This window comes from Myxocyprinus asiaticus, chromosome 23 (assembly GCF_019703515.2).
Source record: "Myxocyprinus asiaticus isolate MX2 ecotype Aquarium Trade chromosome 23, UBuf_Myxa_2, whole genome shotgun sequence".
In the NCBI taxonomy this organism is placed as follows: domain Eukaryota; kingdom Metazoa; phylum Chordata; class Actinopteri; order Cypriniformes; family Catostomidae; genus Myxocyprinus; species Myxocyprinus asiaticus.
In genome coordinates, this window is record NC_059366.1 from 34879419 (window position 1) to 34897998 (window position 18580).

General features: G+C 38.4%; 1 protein-coding gene across 1 annotated transcript in view; it reads left to right on the forward strand.

The window, feature by feature from the left end:
- Window positions 1-15393, forward strand: part of jag1b (jagged canonical Notch ligand 1b) — a 42609-nt gene extending 27216 nt beyond the window's left edge. The window contains exons 14-26 of the mRNA XM_051651949.1: window positions 1509-1673; window positions 2065-2178; window positions 2281-2394; window positions 2524-2637; window positions 3595-3711; window positions 5730-5757; window positions 6877-6962; window positions 8937-9050; window positions 10262-10371; window positions 10485-10718; window positions 11489-11620; window positions 11815-11962; window positions 14242-15393. Of these exons, the coding sequence (XP_051507909.1) occupies window positions 1509-1673; window positions 2065-2178; window positions 2281-2394; window positions 2524-2637; window positions 3595-3711; window positions 5730-5757; window positions 6877-6962; window positions 8937-9050; window positions 10262-10371; window positions 10485-10718; window positions 11489-11620; window positions 11815-11962; window positions 14242-14696 (1931 nt within the window). The 3' untranslated portion in view covers window positions 14697-15393. The remainder of the gene's footprint in view (window positions 1-1508; window positions 1674-2064; window positions 2179-2280; window positions 2395-2523; window positions 2638-3594; window positions 3712-5729; window positions 5758-6876; window positions 6963-8936; window positions 9051-10261; window positions 10372-10484; window positions 10719-11488; window positions 11621-11814; window positions 11963-14241) is intronic.
- The last annotated feature ends 3187 nt before the right edge of the window (window positions 15394-18580 follow it).

An 18580-nucleotide genomic window follows, 5' to 3' on the forward strand; every position in this document is an offset into this window, starting at 1 on the left:
ACCACCTTCAGGGAGAAAGACAGGGAAACAGAGCTCAGATTCTGTTACATGAGGCTTTTTCAGTGAGCTATTTGACAGTAACCTCTCTGGAGACACACACACATTCTCTTAAACACTTTTTATCCCTTCCAAAATCCTTCTGAAAGTTTGCCAATTTCTTAACAGCTCTGTGTGTGTTCTTGTGGTAATGACTTGGTGGGATTCTCTGCCTTGGCTGTGTATACATGTGTGTTTTTGGGGAGGGGGTAAGTCAGGCCAACCCCACAGCTAGATAAACCCATCATGTTTCTTTCAACTCATGGAATAGAACGAGGGCTTATGTGCATTATAGGGCCTCATCACCCACTCTGCAGTGCAAGAGTGGGGGTAAAAAAGGGATTTTCACTGTAAAGTGAACCAGAAAAGATCTAAATCATTTGCTTGGATTGATATACAGCGGCACAGAATTGGTGTATCACAAGCCTTCTGGTTATGGTTATGGAAAACCTGTAAATATAAGGGAATTTTAAAAGTCAGAGAAAGTGAAATAATCTTGAAAGTCATGGAAATTACTATAATGAATATACATTTGTCTAGGTAGGGTCTGCTCTAAAATATTCCATCAGTTAATGGTACTCTTGTGTAGAATAAAAGAATATTCGGGGTTCAATACAAAGTAAGCTCAATTAAGAGCATTTGTAGCATTACCAAAAAAACAAACAAATATATATATGTATGTGTGTGTGTGTGTGTGTGTGTGTGTGTGTGTGTGTGTGTGTGAGAAGTGAATGGGGCCAGTCCATAAACATTAAAATACACACTGTTTAAAAAGTATAGCCACAAGATGTTAACATTATGTGTTAACATGATTTTAGTTTGATAAAACTGCTTAATAACCTTATCTGTGTAGAGTTCTATCCAATATTACAACTTCGTTGTCATGATGGCGAAACACTCTAATCCTGGTATTGAGTATAACTTTACACAGATGAGGTTAGTAAGCGATTTTTCTCAGACTAAAATCATATTAACACATCTAATGTTTACATCTTGTGGCTACACTTTTGAAAGGATGTGTATTTTAGCATTTATGGACTGGCCCTTTTAACTTTCATTGTGTCTTACTATAACACACAAACAAGGTGATTTTTGTACACAAACGAGGGCCGACACAATTTTTTGTGGTAATCTGCATTATGCCACAAATGCTGTTGATTGATCTTAATTTGTATTGAACCTGGAACATTTCTTTAAAACTTACTAGTGATTTGTAGCAAGTTAGTTAAGAACCGCTTCAGAAATCAGTCTGAATTGAAATTATTTTTTTTATCCTTAACCAGCAATCACAAATTTCTGGAAAAGTCATAGAAAAGTCACAAAAATGCATTGATCAAAAACTGTGGAACCCTTTTTTCCCTTAAAAAAAAAACAAAAAAAATCAAGCACGGCTTTCCTAGGTTTTATGTCAATTGCTGTTGGCCTGCAATGAACCTAGAGTTTTAACCCCACAAGCTTTCATTCTTTCACAGTAATTGACAGCTGCACTGTTGCTGTGGCATCTAACAGTACGCCTGACGGGGTGCGGTATATCTCCTCAAATGTCTGTGGCCCTCATGGACGCTGCCGGAGTCAGGCAGGAGGCCAGTTTACGTGCGAGTGTCAGGAAGGATTCAGAGGCACCTACTGCCACGAGAGTAAGACTGCTTACATCATTTAAAGGGATAGTTCACCCAATATTTTTAATTCTGTCCTTAATTACTTACCCTCCTGCTGTTCCAAACCTGTGTAACTTTCCTGTGTAACACAAAAGATTGTAAGGGACTAAAAGCCTCAGTTGTCATTTGCTTTCATGGCATCTTTTTCCATACAATGAAAGTGAATAGTGACTGAGACTAACATTCTGTCTGACATCTCCTTTTGTGCTCAATGGAAGAAATACCAGCAATACTGGTTTGGAATAACATGATGGTGAGCATTGATGACTGAATTTTGAAAATTTTTGGGTGAACTATTCCTTTAAATTATTTAAATGTTTGGCCTATGATTTCTAATGATACAAAACTCTATGTTATTGTTATTTTTCAGATATAAATGACTGTGAGAGTAATCCATGTCGGAACGGCGGAACATGCATCGATAAAGTAAATGTATACCAGTGCATTTGTGCTGATGGCTGGGAAGGATTTCACTGTGAAATCAGTATGTTGATTTGAATACATTTGTCCGTGGTTTTCTCTTTCTCTAACATTTTATAATTGTTTGTGCTTCGTTGGGCTAATTCTTTCTTCCCACTTTTTGCAGATATAGATGACTGCAGTTTGAACCCCTGCCTGAACAAGGGAGCATGTCAAGACCTGGTGAACGATTTCTACTGCGAATGTAGAAATGGCTGGAAGGGAAAAACCTGCCACTCCCGTACGAATCACTGTTTTCTTTATGACTCACAGTTTTTATTTTTCGTAGTTGTTGTTTTTTTGTTTTTGAGTTTTTGTCTGTGTGCACATGAAGTTGTAAAATAATACTGGATCAATATAATAATTTCAGGTGACAGCCAATGTGACGAAGCCACATGCAACAATGGAGGTACATGCCATGATGAAGGGGACATCTTCAAATGCAGATGCTTACCTGGCTGGGAAGGAGCCACCTGTAACATAGGTTGGTAGCAGTTGCCAAGCTTGGTGGTGCCCATTCAGTTTCACTCTCTTAGCAAATAGTGCATTCTTTATTTTATTGTATGGCACAAATTTGCCACAAATTTACCACAAGTTTGTTGCTAAGTTTTTGCAAGGGTTTTAGAATTTTTTACGCTTTTTTTTAAATAGGGCTCTTTTAAAAAATGTTATGATGATGTAACTGAAAGTGATAATTAACCCAAAAATAAAAAATACTGTCATCATTTATTCACCCTTGAGTTATTTCAAACCTGTATGACTTTCTTTTTTCTGTGGAACACAAAAGGAGATATTAGTCTTAGTCACCATTTACTATCATTGCATCTTTAGTTTCATACAATGAAAATGGTGACCAAGATTGTCATTCTGCCGAACATCTCCTTTTGTGTTCCATGGAAGAAAGTCATACTGGTTTGGAACATCATCAGGGTGAGTAAATGATGACAAAAATGTTCATTTGTGGGTGAACAGTCTCTTTAAACCCTAGCTAATTCAGAAACTCTTAAGAGTTTGAGACCAAGGTTGCCTTTGGGAATGGGAGAAAATTGCTCAAATTGAACGGCCCATGTTCAGTCGGCCCAGTTTACAGTTTTGAACTGGATCAACTTTTCTACACACACTCTCTCTCTCTTTCTGTCAAAGTGTTGGCAGTACTTTAAATAGCACGATCTGTAAAATAAGCCCTTCAGATTTCGAGTCAAGCATTTTTGCGCAAATTCGCTCGATGCAGAAAACATCATATCTGGCTTACAGTCCACTTTTCTTTTGATGGGAAATTCAATCAGAGCAAGCCTTGGGAAATGTTATACTTGGTTAGATTTCAAAATGCAGCGGGTCTGTTTTAAGTGTGGCAGTCTTGTTTTGGTTGTAGTCGTGTTTATCTGTACAGTTCATAAGTTTAGTTCAAAGGGTTCTGACCTCTCTTGTGGCTCCTCTGCAGCCAAGAACAGCAGCTGTCTGCCCAACCCATGTGAGAACGGCGGCACCTGTGTAGTCAGCGGTGACTCCTTCACCTGCGTCTGCAAGGAAGGCTGGGAGGGACCCACCTGCACAGAGAGTAAGTATGATTTCCTGTGGTCTTGTCCTTGTAACTTTTTAGGTAGAAATAGTTAGTGAGGGAAATAGTTTGTCTAATAAAAGTTAATACTTTCATTCCTTCAACTCATGTTCTGTCTCTCCTGCTCGCATTGAGTTGGTGAGTAAAGGAAAGTTCCTCTTTCCTGGCTTTTTCTTGCTCATTCTTTTCCACTCTTTCTCTCAACCCACCTCACACTGGCTGGACATTGTAGATAGCTGCCAGCTATGAAGGAAAAATTTAAATAAGGGAAAGTGGAGACAGATGTCAGCCCCCCCTTCCAAAAGCCCACCCTCCTCTCCTCTGCTTCTCATTTTTTCAATGTGCCTCTCTCATGTATTGTTGTACACCTCTCACTCTCTCCTTGGCGTCTGTGTGAACTGAGACTTAAAGGAATAGTTCACCCAAAATTGAAAACTCTGTCATTATTTAATGGTGCACTCAGTAATGTTTTCCTGATTAAAAATTTTAACTTATAAAGACATAAATTGTAATTTTGCAATATATGTAGGAAATCATGACCACTCACATTAAAATGAAGACTCCAGTGGAGTCCAGTCATATCAGTAACCTTATAAAAGCTGTTTTGTTCTACATGGAGAGGGTCCTCACATGGGGGCTGCCATGTTAGAATCACATGACCAGCCAAATACTACTCGCTTAATCTCAGTAACCGTCCTGTTATTTGACACTTTCACTCATTGATTAAAGTAATCATGGCTGACTGTGAATACTAAATTTCTACAGTGGCATCTGAAAAGTATTGATTTTAAATGATACTGCATCCAAGCCACTAGGTGTCAGTGTAAGTCCAAGATGACACAAAGACAAAAGTTACTGAATGCATCTTTAAAAATTACTCACCATAATGTCACTCCAAACCATATGACTTTCTTCCGTAGAACACAATTTTTTTTTTTTTTTAAGAAATTTGAAGAAATATAATTGACTTTTCACTAAGTCCTGCCTTAAAAGGGTTTCTGACCAATCCTATCTTTGCAGCTGTTGCCGGCTGCCATTACTCTGACGTGTGTTTGCTATTTTCCAATGAGAGTCTACGAGAGTAATGTGTGTTTGAGTTGGTTTAAGCAAGATTTTACCAAAATGATTCAAAAAATGTAAAGCACGTTGTTGCCGGCTCACTTGTAATAACAACACGAGGTACCCAGAGAGGATACACGCAGTGTTTTTTCTTTCTTTAAAAAAATCTTTAAATACATTTTGAGAAGAGCATACTATGGATTAAAATGTCAGTCCTCATTCCCAAGTGAACATGAATAACATCAGCGAGGACACCTATATTTGCTCTGAGGTAATTCAAAGCTAATAACATTAATTAAGTTTATGTATTGTTTCAGGTCTTAGTAAAGGTGATTAGTAAATTAAGAGTTCACAGCATCAAAGTGAATGTTTTATGAGATGTTATAAGCAGTTCTGTTCAAATGACGCTTTTCTCTTTTCAAGTGACTGTGATAATGCAATAATCATATGCATCATAATCAGCCAGTTTGGTTTAGTCGCTGTAAACTGGAGTGGACCGATGATTTCATTTGAGGATTAATGACCTTAAATTTCAGTTTGTCTATCACACAAAGGGATCGTATGGCTTCAGAAGACATAGTGCACGACAACTTTTGTGACAAGTCGTATCGACAACTTTTACTGTCCTTTTTTGAGCTTGACAGCCCAGAGTCACTATTCACTTTCACAAAGTCATACACAAAGGGTTTGGAGCAACATTAGGGTGAGTAAATAATGCCAGAAGTTTCATTTTTGGGTGAACTATTCCTTTAAAAATGACTGAAGGTAGAGGAAAAGCTGTTAGTAAAACAACAATCAGCGACTCTGCCAAGCTTGACGCCCATGCGTGCACATATATGCACGCGCACACCAACACAAGCTATGACATGTTCACTGTTGTTCTTTTTTCTGGGCTCACATGGGTGTGAAGTCTAACAAACCGTCTTCTCTGTCTCTCTCTCCGTGTCTCTCTCTTTCAGATACCAACGACTGCAACCCACACCCATGGTAAGTCCTGGCAAAACATTTGCACACACAGCCTGCCGCTGTAAACAGGCCCGTACAGCTGTGCCTCACTTTCTCACACTCTCACACAGTACTGGGAAAGAGGCACTCCCATAGCTTCTGTCATTCCAATGGTGCATTCGGATCACTGCCTATTGTGCATTTGACATGAGTTCATCTGCTCGAGAGCTGGTCTGAGCAAGATTCTGTTGTTGTTGGGAGTTTACTTATATCAAATACTGCATGCAGTAAGCATGGATTGTTGAGTGATATCCCTGCATAATAGATTAGCTTGTAATATTTTGACACTTAAACTACACTTTAAAATGTATAAATGTCTGTTCATTATATAATAAAATATCAAATATGTGCACAGATATACTTTTTAAGCAAAAGACTTCACAAAAAGAGTTTTTGTATGTTACAAATCATAACACAATATAAAAAGTATTTGGACACTTTGTGGTTGTCAAACGTTAGTGGAATATGTCCATAGCTAATGTGATGAACTACACCTGTGGTTACTCTGCTAGGCAACTTGTGTGAATTTGAGGGGATCTGACTTCATACATCCACTAAAAATGTATGTGGAAAGGTGAAGTTATTTCTGCGAAAAGGTCTAGCAACATTTGTTTGTAGATGCCACTTGGTTATCTAATGCAGTTCAATTTTTTTTTTTTTTTATACCTAGCGCCAATTCAGAGCGATTGGATCCTTGCAATAAAAAAAGCTAGACATAGCACAACAAATAGAACATACAGTAATACAGGTGTCTTGAGACGCGTTTTTAAAAGCTGAAGTTTTTATCTTGTTGCAGTCACACACACAAAAAACAAAATTTCAGTGCAAGACACTGAAACAAATTGGCCAAAGACGTCCGTTTAGCATGTTTACATTGAAAAACTATTGAAAAACAATGCAGACTGATGCAAAACATTTTTTTTTAAAAGTGTGTTCGACATAAATGGCCCCTAAAGTGTCTAAAAGTGTCCAGATACTTTTTGGGACCAACATATGTCTTCCATATGTAAAAAATAGTGGGATTTTGAGTCTGTTTTCTCATTTGTAATGGTGTGATGATGTCTGAACTGTGTCTGACCCTTTATCTTTCTCTGTCCATAGCTACAACAGCGGGACGTGTGTGGACGGTGAAAACTGGTATCGTTGCGAGTGTGCCCCAGGTTTTGCCGGGCCGGACTGCCGCATAAGTGAGTGTAATATGATGCCTGATCCCAGTCCTGATCCTCTTGGCTGTCAGCCCTGTTAATGTGCAATACATCTCTTCAAAAACAAACAAGAGCTGGAGCAAAATGTACGGTCTAGCCACCCAATTAGCCAGCCCTCTGGGCAGAATGCCAAAAAGCCAGCAAGCACTTTTCTTGCATTCAACAGCACTGATGTTCACAGCCCCTTGGGAGAAACTGGCTTGCAGTGACCGAAAGCCAATCAGCCTGGTTATCCAGCTCTGATTAGAAAGCTCATTTTGCTCTTTTAAACACTTTCATCTGGCTGTAAGAGACATACCTCAGGCTTTACTGTTTGATACACCCAAACTGCAAATGAACTCAGCATGCTTATAACGTTGCTGTCAGCTGAGCCCAAGATGTTATTGCCCATCAGGGTAGGGTGTTAGGTCATACTTTTTTAGCTTGTCTCAATCAAAAATATCACTGTGTTAGTTGCCAAATTTGCATGGCATAGAACAGTGATTCCCAAACATGGTTACACTTACCCTATAAGTCTATAAAACAGGGGGGAAAAAATGATCAAAGTAACTATTAAGTAATTAAGTACATTTAATCTTTTTTCTTTTTTTCAGTTCCTTTTTAAGGAAAGATAAAAAATTATTTGTGTAATGTGGGCAACTTTTTATAAATCTGCTCTTATATACAGTTGTGCTCAAAAGTTTGCATACCCTGGCAGAAATTATGAAATTTTGGCATTGATTTTGAAAATATGATTGATATCATATAGTTGTTTGGCTCCTTTTTAAATCATAATGGTAACAGAAATTACCCAAATGGCCCTGATCAAAAGTTTACACACCCTTGAATGTTTGGCCTTGTTACAGACACACAAGGTGTCACACACAGATTTAAATGGCAATTCAAGGTTAATTTCCCACACCTGTGGCTTTTTAAATTGCAATTAGTGTCTGTGTATAAATAGTCAATGAGTTTGTTAGCTCTCACATGGATGCACTGAGCAGGCTAGATACTGAGCCATGGGGAGCAGAAAAGAACTGTCAAAAGACCTGCGTAACAATGTAATGGAACTTTATAAAGATGGAAAAGGATATAAAAAGATATCCAAAGCCTTGAAAATGCCAGTCAATACTGTTCAATCACTTAAGAAGTGGAGAATTCGGGGATCTCTTGATACCAAGCCAAGGTCAGGTAGACCAAGAAAGATTTCAGCCACAACTGCCAGAAGAATTGTTTGGGATACAAAGAAAATCCCACAGGTAACCTCAGGAGAAATACAGGCTGCTCTGGAAAAAGACGGTGTGGTTGTTTCAAGGAGCACAATACGATGATTCTTGAACAAAAATGAGCTGCATGGTCGAGTTACCAGAAAGCCAATGCCACAAAAAAGCCCGGTTACAATATGCCAGACAACACCTTGACACGCCTCATAGCTTCTGGCACACTGTAATTTGGAGTGACGAGACCAAAATAGAGCTTTATGGTCACAACCATAAGCGCTATGTTTGGAGAGGGGTCAACAAGTATTTTGCTCCTTGAAACAACCACACAGTCTTTTTCCAGAGCAGCCTGTATTTCTCCTGAGGTTACCTCTGGGTTTTTCTTTGCATCCCGAACAATTCTTCTGAATTTGTGCCAAAATTTCACAGTTTCTGCCAGGGTATGCAAACTTTTGAGCACAACTGTATCTATAGCAGACTATACATGCTACTTGATAAGTGTTTTTCACCTATATTTTTGAATTTTGTGACTTATATGGTAATGGTACAATATTAATGATAATGCTTAATGAAATTCAGTGTAATTGTAATTTCTGATGGGGCTGTAGGGGTACCTGAGAGCTTAATGTAAGGAAACTAGTATTATAAGGATAGATGTCCTTGCTTTTTTCTCTCTTTTTGACCACTTTCTGGAAAGTTTTAACCAAATTTGAAAATTCAGAACATGTTTTCTAATGGGGTCTCCTCCCATCTTCAGATATAAACGAGTGCCAGTCTTCTCCCTGCGCATTTGGCTCTACCTGTGTAGATGAAATCAATGGTTATCGCTGCCATTGTCCACCTGGAAGAACGGGACCAGAGTGTCAAGAAGGTGAGCGTCATATAAGCTTGTGCAAATAGATATTGCACACATACACCACATAATCTTACGGACCTCACCTGTTTTCTCAGGAGACCTTAATTTCTTGTAGATAATCTCCTGACTACTAACACGAGACTTGCATGAATACCACCAAAACTCTTCCTGTCACAACAAAGCAAACACTTAAACCTTGATTGACTTAAGTCAGTGTTGTAGTTCTTTAAAAAGCTCATTAATTACCTGAGCAGAGGTAATTCTTTACTCAAAAAGATCAAGCCAAACAAACCCCTTTCCACCATGAAATCTTGGTTCCCTTAGGTGGTTGTTTGTAATGCCTGATTAGAAGCATCTGTTACTAATTCCTGTTTCAGCTGATCACATAAATACAGTAAATAAATCAATAAATAAATAAATAAAAACCTTTCCAACATTTTTATATAGTTGCGTGCAGTACATGGGCTGAATATGTTAGCTTTGGAAGATAATTGAACCACAGGGAATGCATAATGGATATTGTAGGATTTACTGTCATGCATTGAGTAGAATACCCAAAACAATAGTCGCTCGCTCTGACAAGCTCTGCAGAACTCCCCATAGGAATGAATGGGAGATTGCCATGAATGGCGCGTTTTTTGGCAAAATATTCTCAAACAGAATGGATAATATTCTTAAGTGCGCTGGAATGAAGAGTGACATTGTAAAGCATTTTTATCTGATGTTTTTTGTAAACAATAAAGTTTTGTTTTTGTTAAATTACACAATAATTTGATTGAAAACTGTGCAGACTGTGAATCAGAATTGAGGCAAACGATTATCATGGTATCAGTATTACTATATCTATTTACCATATATAGCATGAAATTCATCGTTGTGATGTACTTGTGATGTGATGTAGGGTATATATGTGGAAATGTTAGCTTAGCAGGCGAATCGGTTAGCATGCTAACAGGAAACACAGATATGTTTCATTTGACCATTTGTTGCTTTGGTTATGTGTCATATATTGCTTAAATGTTATTAATTAATATATTGCTTAAATGACATTAATATATTTTTATGATTAAGACAACGTAAATCTTCAAGCAATACTGTAGGATTTACTATCAGGCACCGAATAGAATACACAAAACAACTTTTTACAGCCAATGAAATCACATCAGGGTCCTGTTGGGACTCCATTCCTCATGACATCAGCCTTGTCATGTTTATGTTGTTCACAGTTATTGGAAGACCCTGTATTGCTAATGGACAATTAACTGCTGATGGCTCCAAATGGGAGGAAGACTGCAACATCTGCCAGTGTCAGAATGGAAGGGTTCATTGCACCATGGTAACTTATCAGCTAGACAAGCATTTTCTAATGGCCTCAATCATAATCGTTCTCTCAGGGATACATTTGTTCCATTTAAGATTTAAAATGCTTTTTATTGTTCTTCTGTTTAGATGTGGTGTGGACCAAAGTCATGTCGGGCAGGAAAGGGTAGAGGTGGGTGCCCTGTTGGCCAGTCCTGTGTTCCCATTAAAGAAGAGCACTGCTTTGTCAAACCCTGCCCCAGCCTTGGAGAATGCTGGCCGCCAGCTCCTCCACCACCCTCCAAATGCCACGCCAGCTTCTCTTACCAGGACAACAGCTGTGCCAACATCACATTCACCTTTAACAAGGAGAATATGCCTCAAGTGAGTCATACTTTTACGGGAGAGAGATTGAATTATGAGCTTTTGGGCCATTTCCCCCCTTCTCCAAATGTCTTCTCCACCCTTCTCTAATTCAGTGTAGAACTGAGAGAGCAGTTAAAGATCAGATTCTCTTCATCTAGGAGACAACGTTCCTCTAGGGTGAAGTTTTCCAAACTAGCTCAATTCTTGCAAGCTTTGTTGTCATATCCAAAAGCTTTTTTTTCCTGCTGAAAGAAGCACAAGAAATACGTCTTGTACAATAAGCCTTGGCACAGGATCCTTTTCCGAACCCAGGCATTCCTGAGCTAATATCCCGTAACGCTTTAATACTTAGGCAGTCATCGTATAAGTCTCGAGTTTGAGAAAGACCGCTGGCAGCTGCCCACCAGCCAAGTAGAATTGCTGAGCGAGAGACAAGTGAGTGCAACAAAGGACAGTGACAAGTATAAAGACTTGTGGTTCTTCTTCTAATGGGCTTCAGCAACAACAGTGAGAAGGAAGCATAAGGGAGGAGTGTAGTGGGATTAATATATGACAAGGGAAGAAACTTACTGTCTTTGACTCTTTTGCTTTCTCCCTAGCTGACTAAATCTTTCTTTTATCCTTTGTCTTTTCCCTCTGGCCACACTGTAATCTCTGCTATGGAGTCAAACCCAAAAACTGAGGAGCAGTTATTGGGGATTACCATGCATATTACCCTGTGAAGATATTTATTTGAAAAACACTTAAAATCATGAAACAACTCAAGTTAGATATTTCTGTTCTTACAGGGCTTAAGCATAGAACATGTATGCAATGAGCTGAGACACTGGTACCTGCTGAAGAACCTCACAGCAGAGTATGCAGAGTCCATCACATGTGAGCCATCTTATTCAGCCAGCAACGAGATTCACGTCAGCATTGTAAGTACACCTTTTCAATAGAATGCTTAACTTGCAAGTAAGGCTCTAAGGAAGGCAGAGCCAGACAAAAAAGTACTTTTAGGTACTCAAGTTGAAAATGTACAAAAGAACATACTATATACTGTAGTTTATGGAAGAAGTGTTTTTCTTCTGCAATCGAATGTGATATTCATGAGTTTCCATTTCTTCTGTAGTCCACAGAAGAGCCCAGGTTGGACAGGAGTCCTATTAAAGAAATTACAGTTCAAATCATAGACTTGGTGAGCAAGCACAATGGAAACAACACCATCATCAAAGCCATCACCGGCGTACGCGTTCATCAGACACCAAGCCCCAAAACTGGTAAGTGCCTCTCCATCACACAGGTTTGGACTTCTTTTGGCAGGATACGGGATTTAATCGAGTTAAATGTTTGAAATTTAGAATAATGGTTTGGCATGTCCTACATGTCCAAGGTACTAAGGTTTCCACAGTCAGGGCCAGTTCCGTTGCACTGTCTGTCCTTGGTCTGTCTTGCTTGAGCAACATTCAACCATCGAAAGAAGCTTTAAGTCATTGAAGCCATGGAATGTTACATCAACTCTGCCAGTTGGATGGAACTTCAATTAGACATCAGGGCCCTCTTTATGCATGCTGTTCATCAAAAATGGCGTCCAAAGCTTCTGCTGAGTTGCTTACTCTCTCCCTAACTTGAGAAACTTTAAAAACATGTGTGCCAGCCTCCTCTGTATATTTGTCTTGTCTGCAAATAGGAAACTTTACTCTTATTCCTATTCTGTAAATTGATGTATGGCTATATTTTCCTACGCCACTTCTGTTCACACTCCAACTTTTTAGAATTACCCTTTCAATTGTACTAAGATTCATTGCAAGGCAACAGTAAATGGTGTTTCATAGACATTTTACAGGGTTCCCACGGTCACGATAAACCTGGATATATCAGGGAATCTTAAAATGGTGTTTTCCAGGACTTGAAAGGTCATGGAAATTTCTATAGTGAATTAGAAGTCTACAGGGGCATTAAAGGAATAGTTCACCCAAAAATGAAAATTCTCTCATCTTACTCACCCTCATGCCATTCCAGATGTGTATGACTTTCTTTTATCTGCTGAACACAAATGAAGATTTTTAGAAGAATTTCTCAGTTCTTTTGGTCCATACAATGCAAGTGAATGGGTGCCACAATTTTGAAGCTAAAAAAAAAATAAAGTCAGCATAAAAGTAATCCATAAGACTCCAGTAGTTAAATCAATGTCTTAAGATGCGATATGATAGGTGTGGGTGAGAAACTGATCACTTTCACATTCTTCTTGTGTTTTTGGTGATTCACATTCTTCATGCATATCACCCCCTACTGGGCAGGGAGAAGAATTTCTTGCAAAAAAGGACATAAATATTGATCTGTTTCACACCCACACCTATCATATAACTTCTGAAGATATGGATTCAAACACTGGAGTTGTACGGAATACTTTTATGCTGCCTTTATGTGCTTTTTGGAGCATACAAATGTTGGCACCCATTCACTTGCATTGTATGGACCTACAGAGCTGAAATATTCTTCTAAAAATCATAACTTGTGTTCTGCAGCATGTCATACACATCTGGGATGGCATGAGGGTGAGAAAATGATGAGAGAATATTCATTTTTGGGTGAATTATATCACTATAAGTTGAAGCCTAAACCCAACCCATATCTCCAGCCATGTGATCCGACCCAATGGGTACCATCAAATTTGAAGTCTAAACCCAACCTGAACTCGCTTACTCTCTTTATATATATATTTTTCCAAGGAAGTAAATTTGTAGCAGTAGCAATAGTTTATTTTTTTTTATTTTTTATTAAGGCATCGTAGGCAACATTCATAATAGTATAGTAACATTAAAAATAAGGGTTGGTTAGGGTTAGGGTTTTAACAAGGCACGGCACAAGGCGTCTGAAAAACTGCAAGACACAACGCAACGGTCAAAGATGTCTGTCCAGCGCATGTTTATATAGAAATACAATTGAAAAGCAGCACTGATCCATGCAAAAATTTATTGTTTTATTAATTACAATCCCGAACTGAACCCGGCCTGAAACCCGGCTCAAGTCGGGTGGCAGACCTCAATAGTGAATAGAATTCTTTGTAGTTATGCCTTTCCACATGCAGTCCAGTTTTTCTCATACCTGTACACATCTGTGCGGGTTGTCTGCATGTCTGTATGGACTTGCGGTCAACTGTATACTTTGAAAAGGCTAGAACGCCTGACTGTGCAAGAGACATTATGGCATGTGGAAAATAAAAGTATACCCTAGCCTGAAAATATTAAATCACCTACTTTTGGTTAGAGCTTGTGCAGAGTAGAACTTGCTTGAAAGCCACAGTGATGCCCAATTTGTAAGCAAATACATTTTGAGTAGGTTTGTTTCTGTTAATTGGTCAAAATGGTGTGAAAATCAGTCTGAATCTAAAATATTTTTAAAATTTGGTTTCCAGAAACCAAAACAAGTGGAAAAGACTTGGAAAATCATTGGTAAAAAAGGGTGGGAACCCTGATTTTAATTATTTGAAAGCTGAGAGTTATTCGTACAAGTCTATGAACGCTTAATGACCTTCTTTCTGGGTCTTCTTCCTCAGACTACCTGGTTCCTCTGCTCAGCTCCATCTTCATAGTGCTCTGGATCCTCGCCCTGTCCTCGGCTTTCCTGTGGTGCATACACCGCCGGCGGAAACAGAACACACATGGCAATGCAACTACCTCAACTACAGAGGACAATACCACCAATAATGTGCGGGAGCAGCTTAACCAAATCAAAAACCCCATTGAGAAACTTGCAGCCAATAGTGTGGCCATAAAAGACTACGAGGGGAAGAACTCTATCATTGCCAAAATTAGGACGCATCACTCTGAGGTGGAGGAAGAGGACACAGAGAAACACCTTCAGAAAGCGCGCTTCACAAAACAGCCAGCTTACACGCTGGTGGAGAGGGAGGAGCGAACGGCCAACAAAAATCCAAATTGGATTAACAAACAGGACAACAGAGACTTGGAGACTGCACAGAGCTTAAACAGGATGGAGTATATCGTATAGCAGGCAGCTGTGTTGCCATGCGACCAAACCCGCTGTTCCTCTCCCTCATGCACATACTGGTCAGTTGGCAGAGTCTCGGAGGCGTTGTGCTTCTTAAACACTTTTGCGTCATGTTCTGGACTCTAAGGCTGTTGTTTGCCTAGAATCCATGTGTTAATTTAAGTTTTGACAAGCTGGCTTAACACTGGCAATTGATAGTTTCTATGGATGGCTGGACAACCAAAATGCTGCGTTTCGTATTCAAGGGAATCCGATTCGTAAGTGTTTTCCGTTAAAAAAGAAAAAGTAAAAAAAAAAAAGAACACGTACACATTTCAAATGTCTATATTTTTGTGGATACGTTTGAGTATCTGAGTGAGTCTGAAAAGTTTGCATAGAGTTTGCAAATAGTTTTTAAGTGTTATTTTTTTTATAATGACAATGCTCTCACAGCTAAAGTAGTTGTTTCTTCTTTATCTAGCAGATGTGTGGAAACTCTCTCTAGTTGGTTTTATTTCTAGTTCTGAACTGAAAGTGCTTTCACAGCTACGCACCACAGCAATTGTCAGAAATGAATAAAAAGAACAAAAAAAATATTTATTATTTTTCTCTTCTTGGGGCGGGATAGGTCGGTCAGCACTTGCTGCCAATATGAAGAATTGTGTCAATTTAGAACTTGTGTAGATATGTAAAAAAAATAAAAAAAATAATCACTGTGTATATTTGATTTTATTAACTTAATAATCAAGAGCCTTAAAATATCATTCCTCTTTATTTATATGTCCTGTCTAGTTTCGAAGGTTTTGACAGCCTATAGCTTTGTTCAGCACATCTGTTTCAAGTTTCAGATACCAAAATTTGAAGAGAAAAAGCAGTCTATTTTTTATTTTTTTAAATAAGTCAGGCATTTGTTTGCCTGATACTTATGTTTTCCTCTTTATACATTGCAGATATTTCAATATTTGAAACTTCTAACACTTACTTGCATATACTCAATGCAGATAAAGTAAATTCTGACTGCTTTTTGTTTGGGTACTTGGTGGCAGACACATTGCTTGTCACACATGAAAAATAAATGAATTAAAAAACAAAAGGGAACAAGAGTCTTTTAGTTGCTTGTTGGTTCACCCTCTAAGATATAGTTAAACACAGACCATGATTCAAAGAAATAATTTCTCTTCAGCTTCGGTTTGCAGTATGTCATAAGCTAGGCTGTGAATACTTGAACAGTAGGGGGGCCAATGGAAACACTGTAGGTGACTGCCTTGCTTTCAGGAGTCCTTTTCTATTGCTGTGCACATGTAGTGTTCTTTTAGTGATTCTTTTATATCAAGGCTCTCTAAAACGACAAACCAACACGCTTATCACGTTTGTAAATTCTATGAGATCATGGCAATATTCAATGTTCATATTTGACCTTATTGTAAAACATTTTTTAGTTTGTTCCTGGCAATATTTTTTGAATGTTATATTTATTAAACATTTTGTATAAAAAGAAATTAAATTTTGTTTGCTAACGATTTGTTCTCTGTTGTGCTAATTTGGGAGTGGGCTTAGGGGCTGTTTAACAAGAAAACGTTCTTGCGTTAAAAAAGCAGACACAGAATTGTGTTTTGAAAATAGCTCCTTAGCTCTGTCTTAGGGACCTTTCACAACAAACTTGTTTTTGCATCCATCTGAGCTGTTTTTCAATTGTTTTTCTAAGGAAAAATGCACTTGACAAACGTCTTTGACCGTTGCACCATGTCTGTTTTCAGCATTTCGTGCAGGAGCGTCACGTTTTTTTGTTTGTTTTTTTAGATACTTTCAAGTTAAATGAAAAAAAAACTGTCTCAAAACACCTACGTTCTGTTTTATCCATTGCACTACGTCTAGCTTTTTTAGCTTAAGAACGCTTTCATTCTGAACAGCTCCTTGTGCTGATTTAATGTTACATGGAGAATGTCAGAGGCACAAGGTCTGTCTAAATGTGTTAACATGCAATAGCTGTGTGGTACAGACTGTACTCTGTACCATGGGAAGGCTGATGCTGTGACTAAAATTCCTTCCCTACATGATCAATGAGGGTCAAAGGGCAATGCTAATGGTGATGAGTAAAAAATGGGTTTTCAAATGTTTGTCAATCATGATAGGGATCTAGTTAAAGGTGTATAATTTTTGAGGAATTGCAATCTCTTAAAGCCACATGACTAGGCTAAACATAACAACATTGGCTCAACCAATAGCACGGTGGTAGGACTACCTGTTCTGTTCGGTCATAATTTTTTGCCATTCTGTTGGGTGGTGCAGAAATGACACATTTCTAAATCTTTAAGCTTTAATTCAAGAAATACTGATCTCCAGTGTAATGTTCTGACCAATACATAATTCAAATGTAAAAATTTTATTAATTTCATGATTTTTAAAAGTACTTTAAATAATGTTAGCCATTCTGGAACTTCTGCCAGACTTAGCCACGTCCATACCAATACGTTTTCTTTTAAAAATGCACTAATTTGTCTGTGTTTATGTCTCTTAATCAACACAAGAATGCCATTTCCCTGCACCGAAAGTGAAGACTTTAGAAAACGCTCTCCATAATCATGTACTTTGGAAAACGATGTCGTTAGGAAACTGAAAACAGAGGTTTCAAACTTAAACGGTTTAATGTGGACGTTGACTAAATTAGACATGTCTCCTTTTCCCAAAACCCCACTCTAGATAGATATTGCTGAGATAATGTATAGGGCTGTTCAATTCCAGAAATGTTGAAATCAACCTCTGATTCTGTTTTCAAGTTATTAGTCAATGTGGGCAATTTTCTCAAGAATAAATGGTAAGCATAGTGAAATCTTACAATAAACAGCTCAATATAAATCAGACTTCACACTATTTATGACTGATAGTATGTATGACAAAAGATCATGTCACTCCCCTGAGTGGAGTTGACTCCAAACGCCTTGGAATCGAAAAATATATTCCTTTTGGAATTGACTCCCAAGCCTAACCATTGTAATTTGAGATGGATCAGTGGAGCAGCAGTACGTCATCTCAAGTGCTGTCAAAGCTGTAAGAAGCAAGAGTAGCAAAATACCATTTTTACAAGACAAACTAACATCTGACAAGTTTATGAAGCTGAATATGCCGTTTGATTTTTTTCCCCATCAGAATGGAGAAAAAATTTGATCTCAGTGATTTTGAGCATGGCATGATTGTTGGTGCCAGATGGGCTGGTTTGAGTATTTCTGTAACTGCTGATCTCCTGGGATTTTCATGCACAACAGTCTCTAGAATTTACTCAGAATGGTGCCAAAAAAAAAAAAACATCCAGTGAGCGGCAGTTCTATGGACAGAAATGCCTTGTTGGTGAGCGAGGTCAACAGAGAATGGCCAGAATGAAACTGGTACTTTTATTCACCAAAGTTTCATTCAACTGATCACAAAGTATAGTCAGGACATTGATAATGTGAAAAATTACTATTACAATTTGGATTTTTTTTAAAACTACTTCAAAGATTTCTCATCAAAAAAATCCTCCATGTGCAGCAATGAAAGCTTTGCAGATCCTTGGCATTCTAGCTGTCAGTTTGTCCAGATACACAGGTGACATTTCACCCCACGCTTCCTGTAGCACTTGCCATAGATGTGGCTGTCTTGTCGGGCACTTCTCACGCACCTTACAGTCTCGCTGATCCCACAAAAGCTCAAAGGGGTTAAGATCCATAACACTCTTTTCCAATTATCTGTTGTCCAATGTCTGTGTTTCTTTGCCCACTCTAACCTTTTATTTTTGTTTTTCTGTTTCAAAGTGACTTTTTCTTTCCAATTCTTCCCATAAGGCCTGCACCCCTGAGTCTTCTCTTTACTGTTATACATGAAACTTGTGTTGAGCAGGTAGAATTCAATGAATGTCAGCTGAGGACATC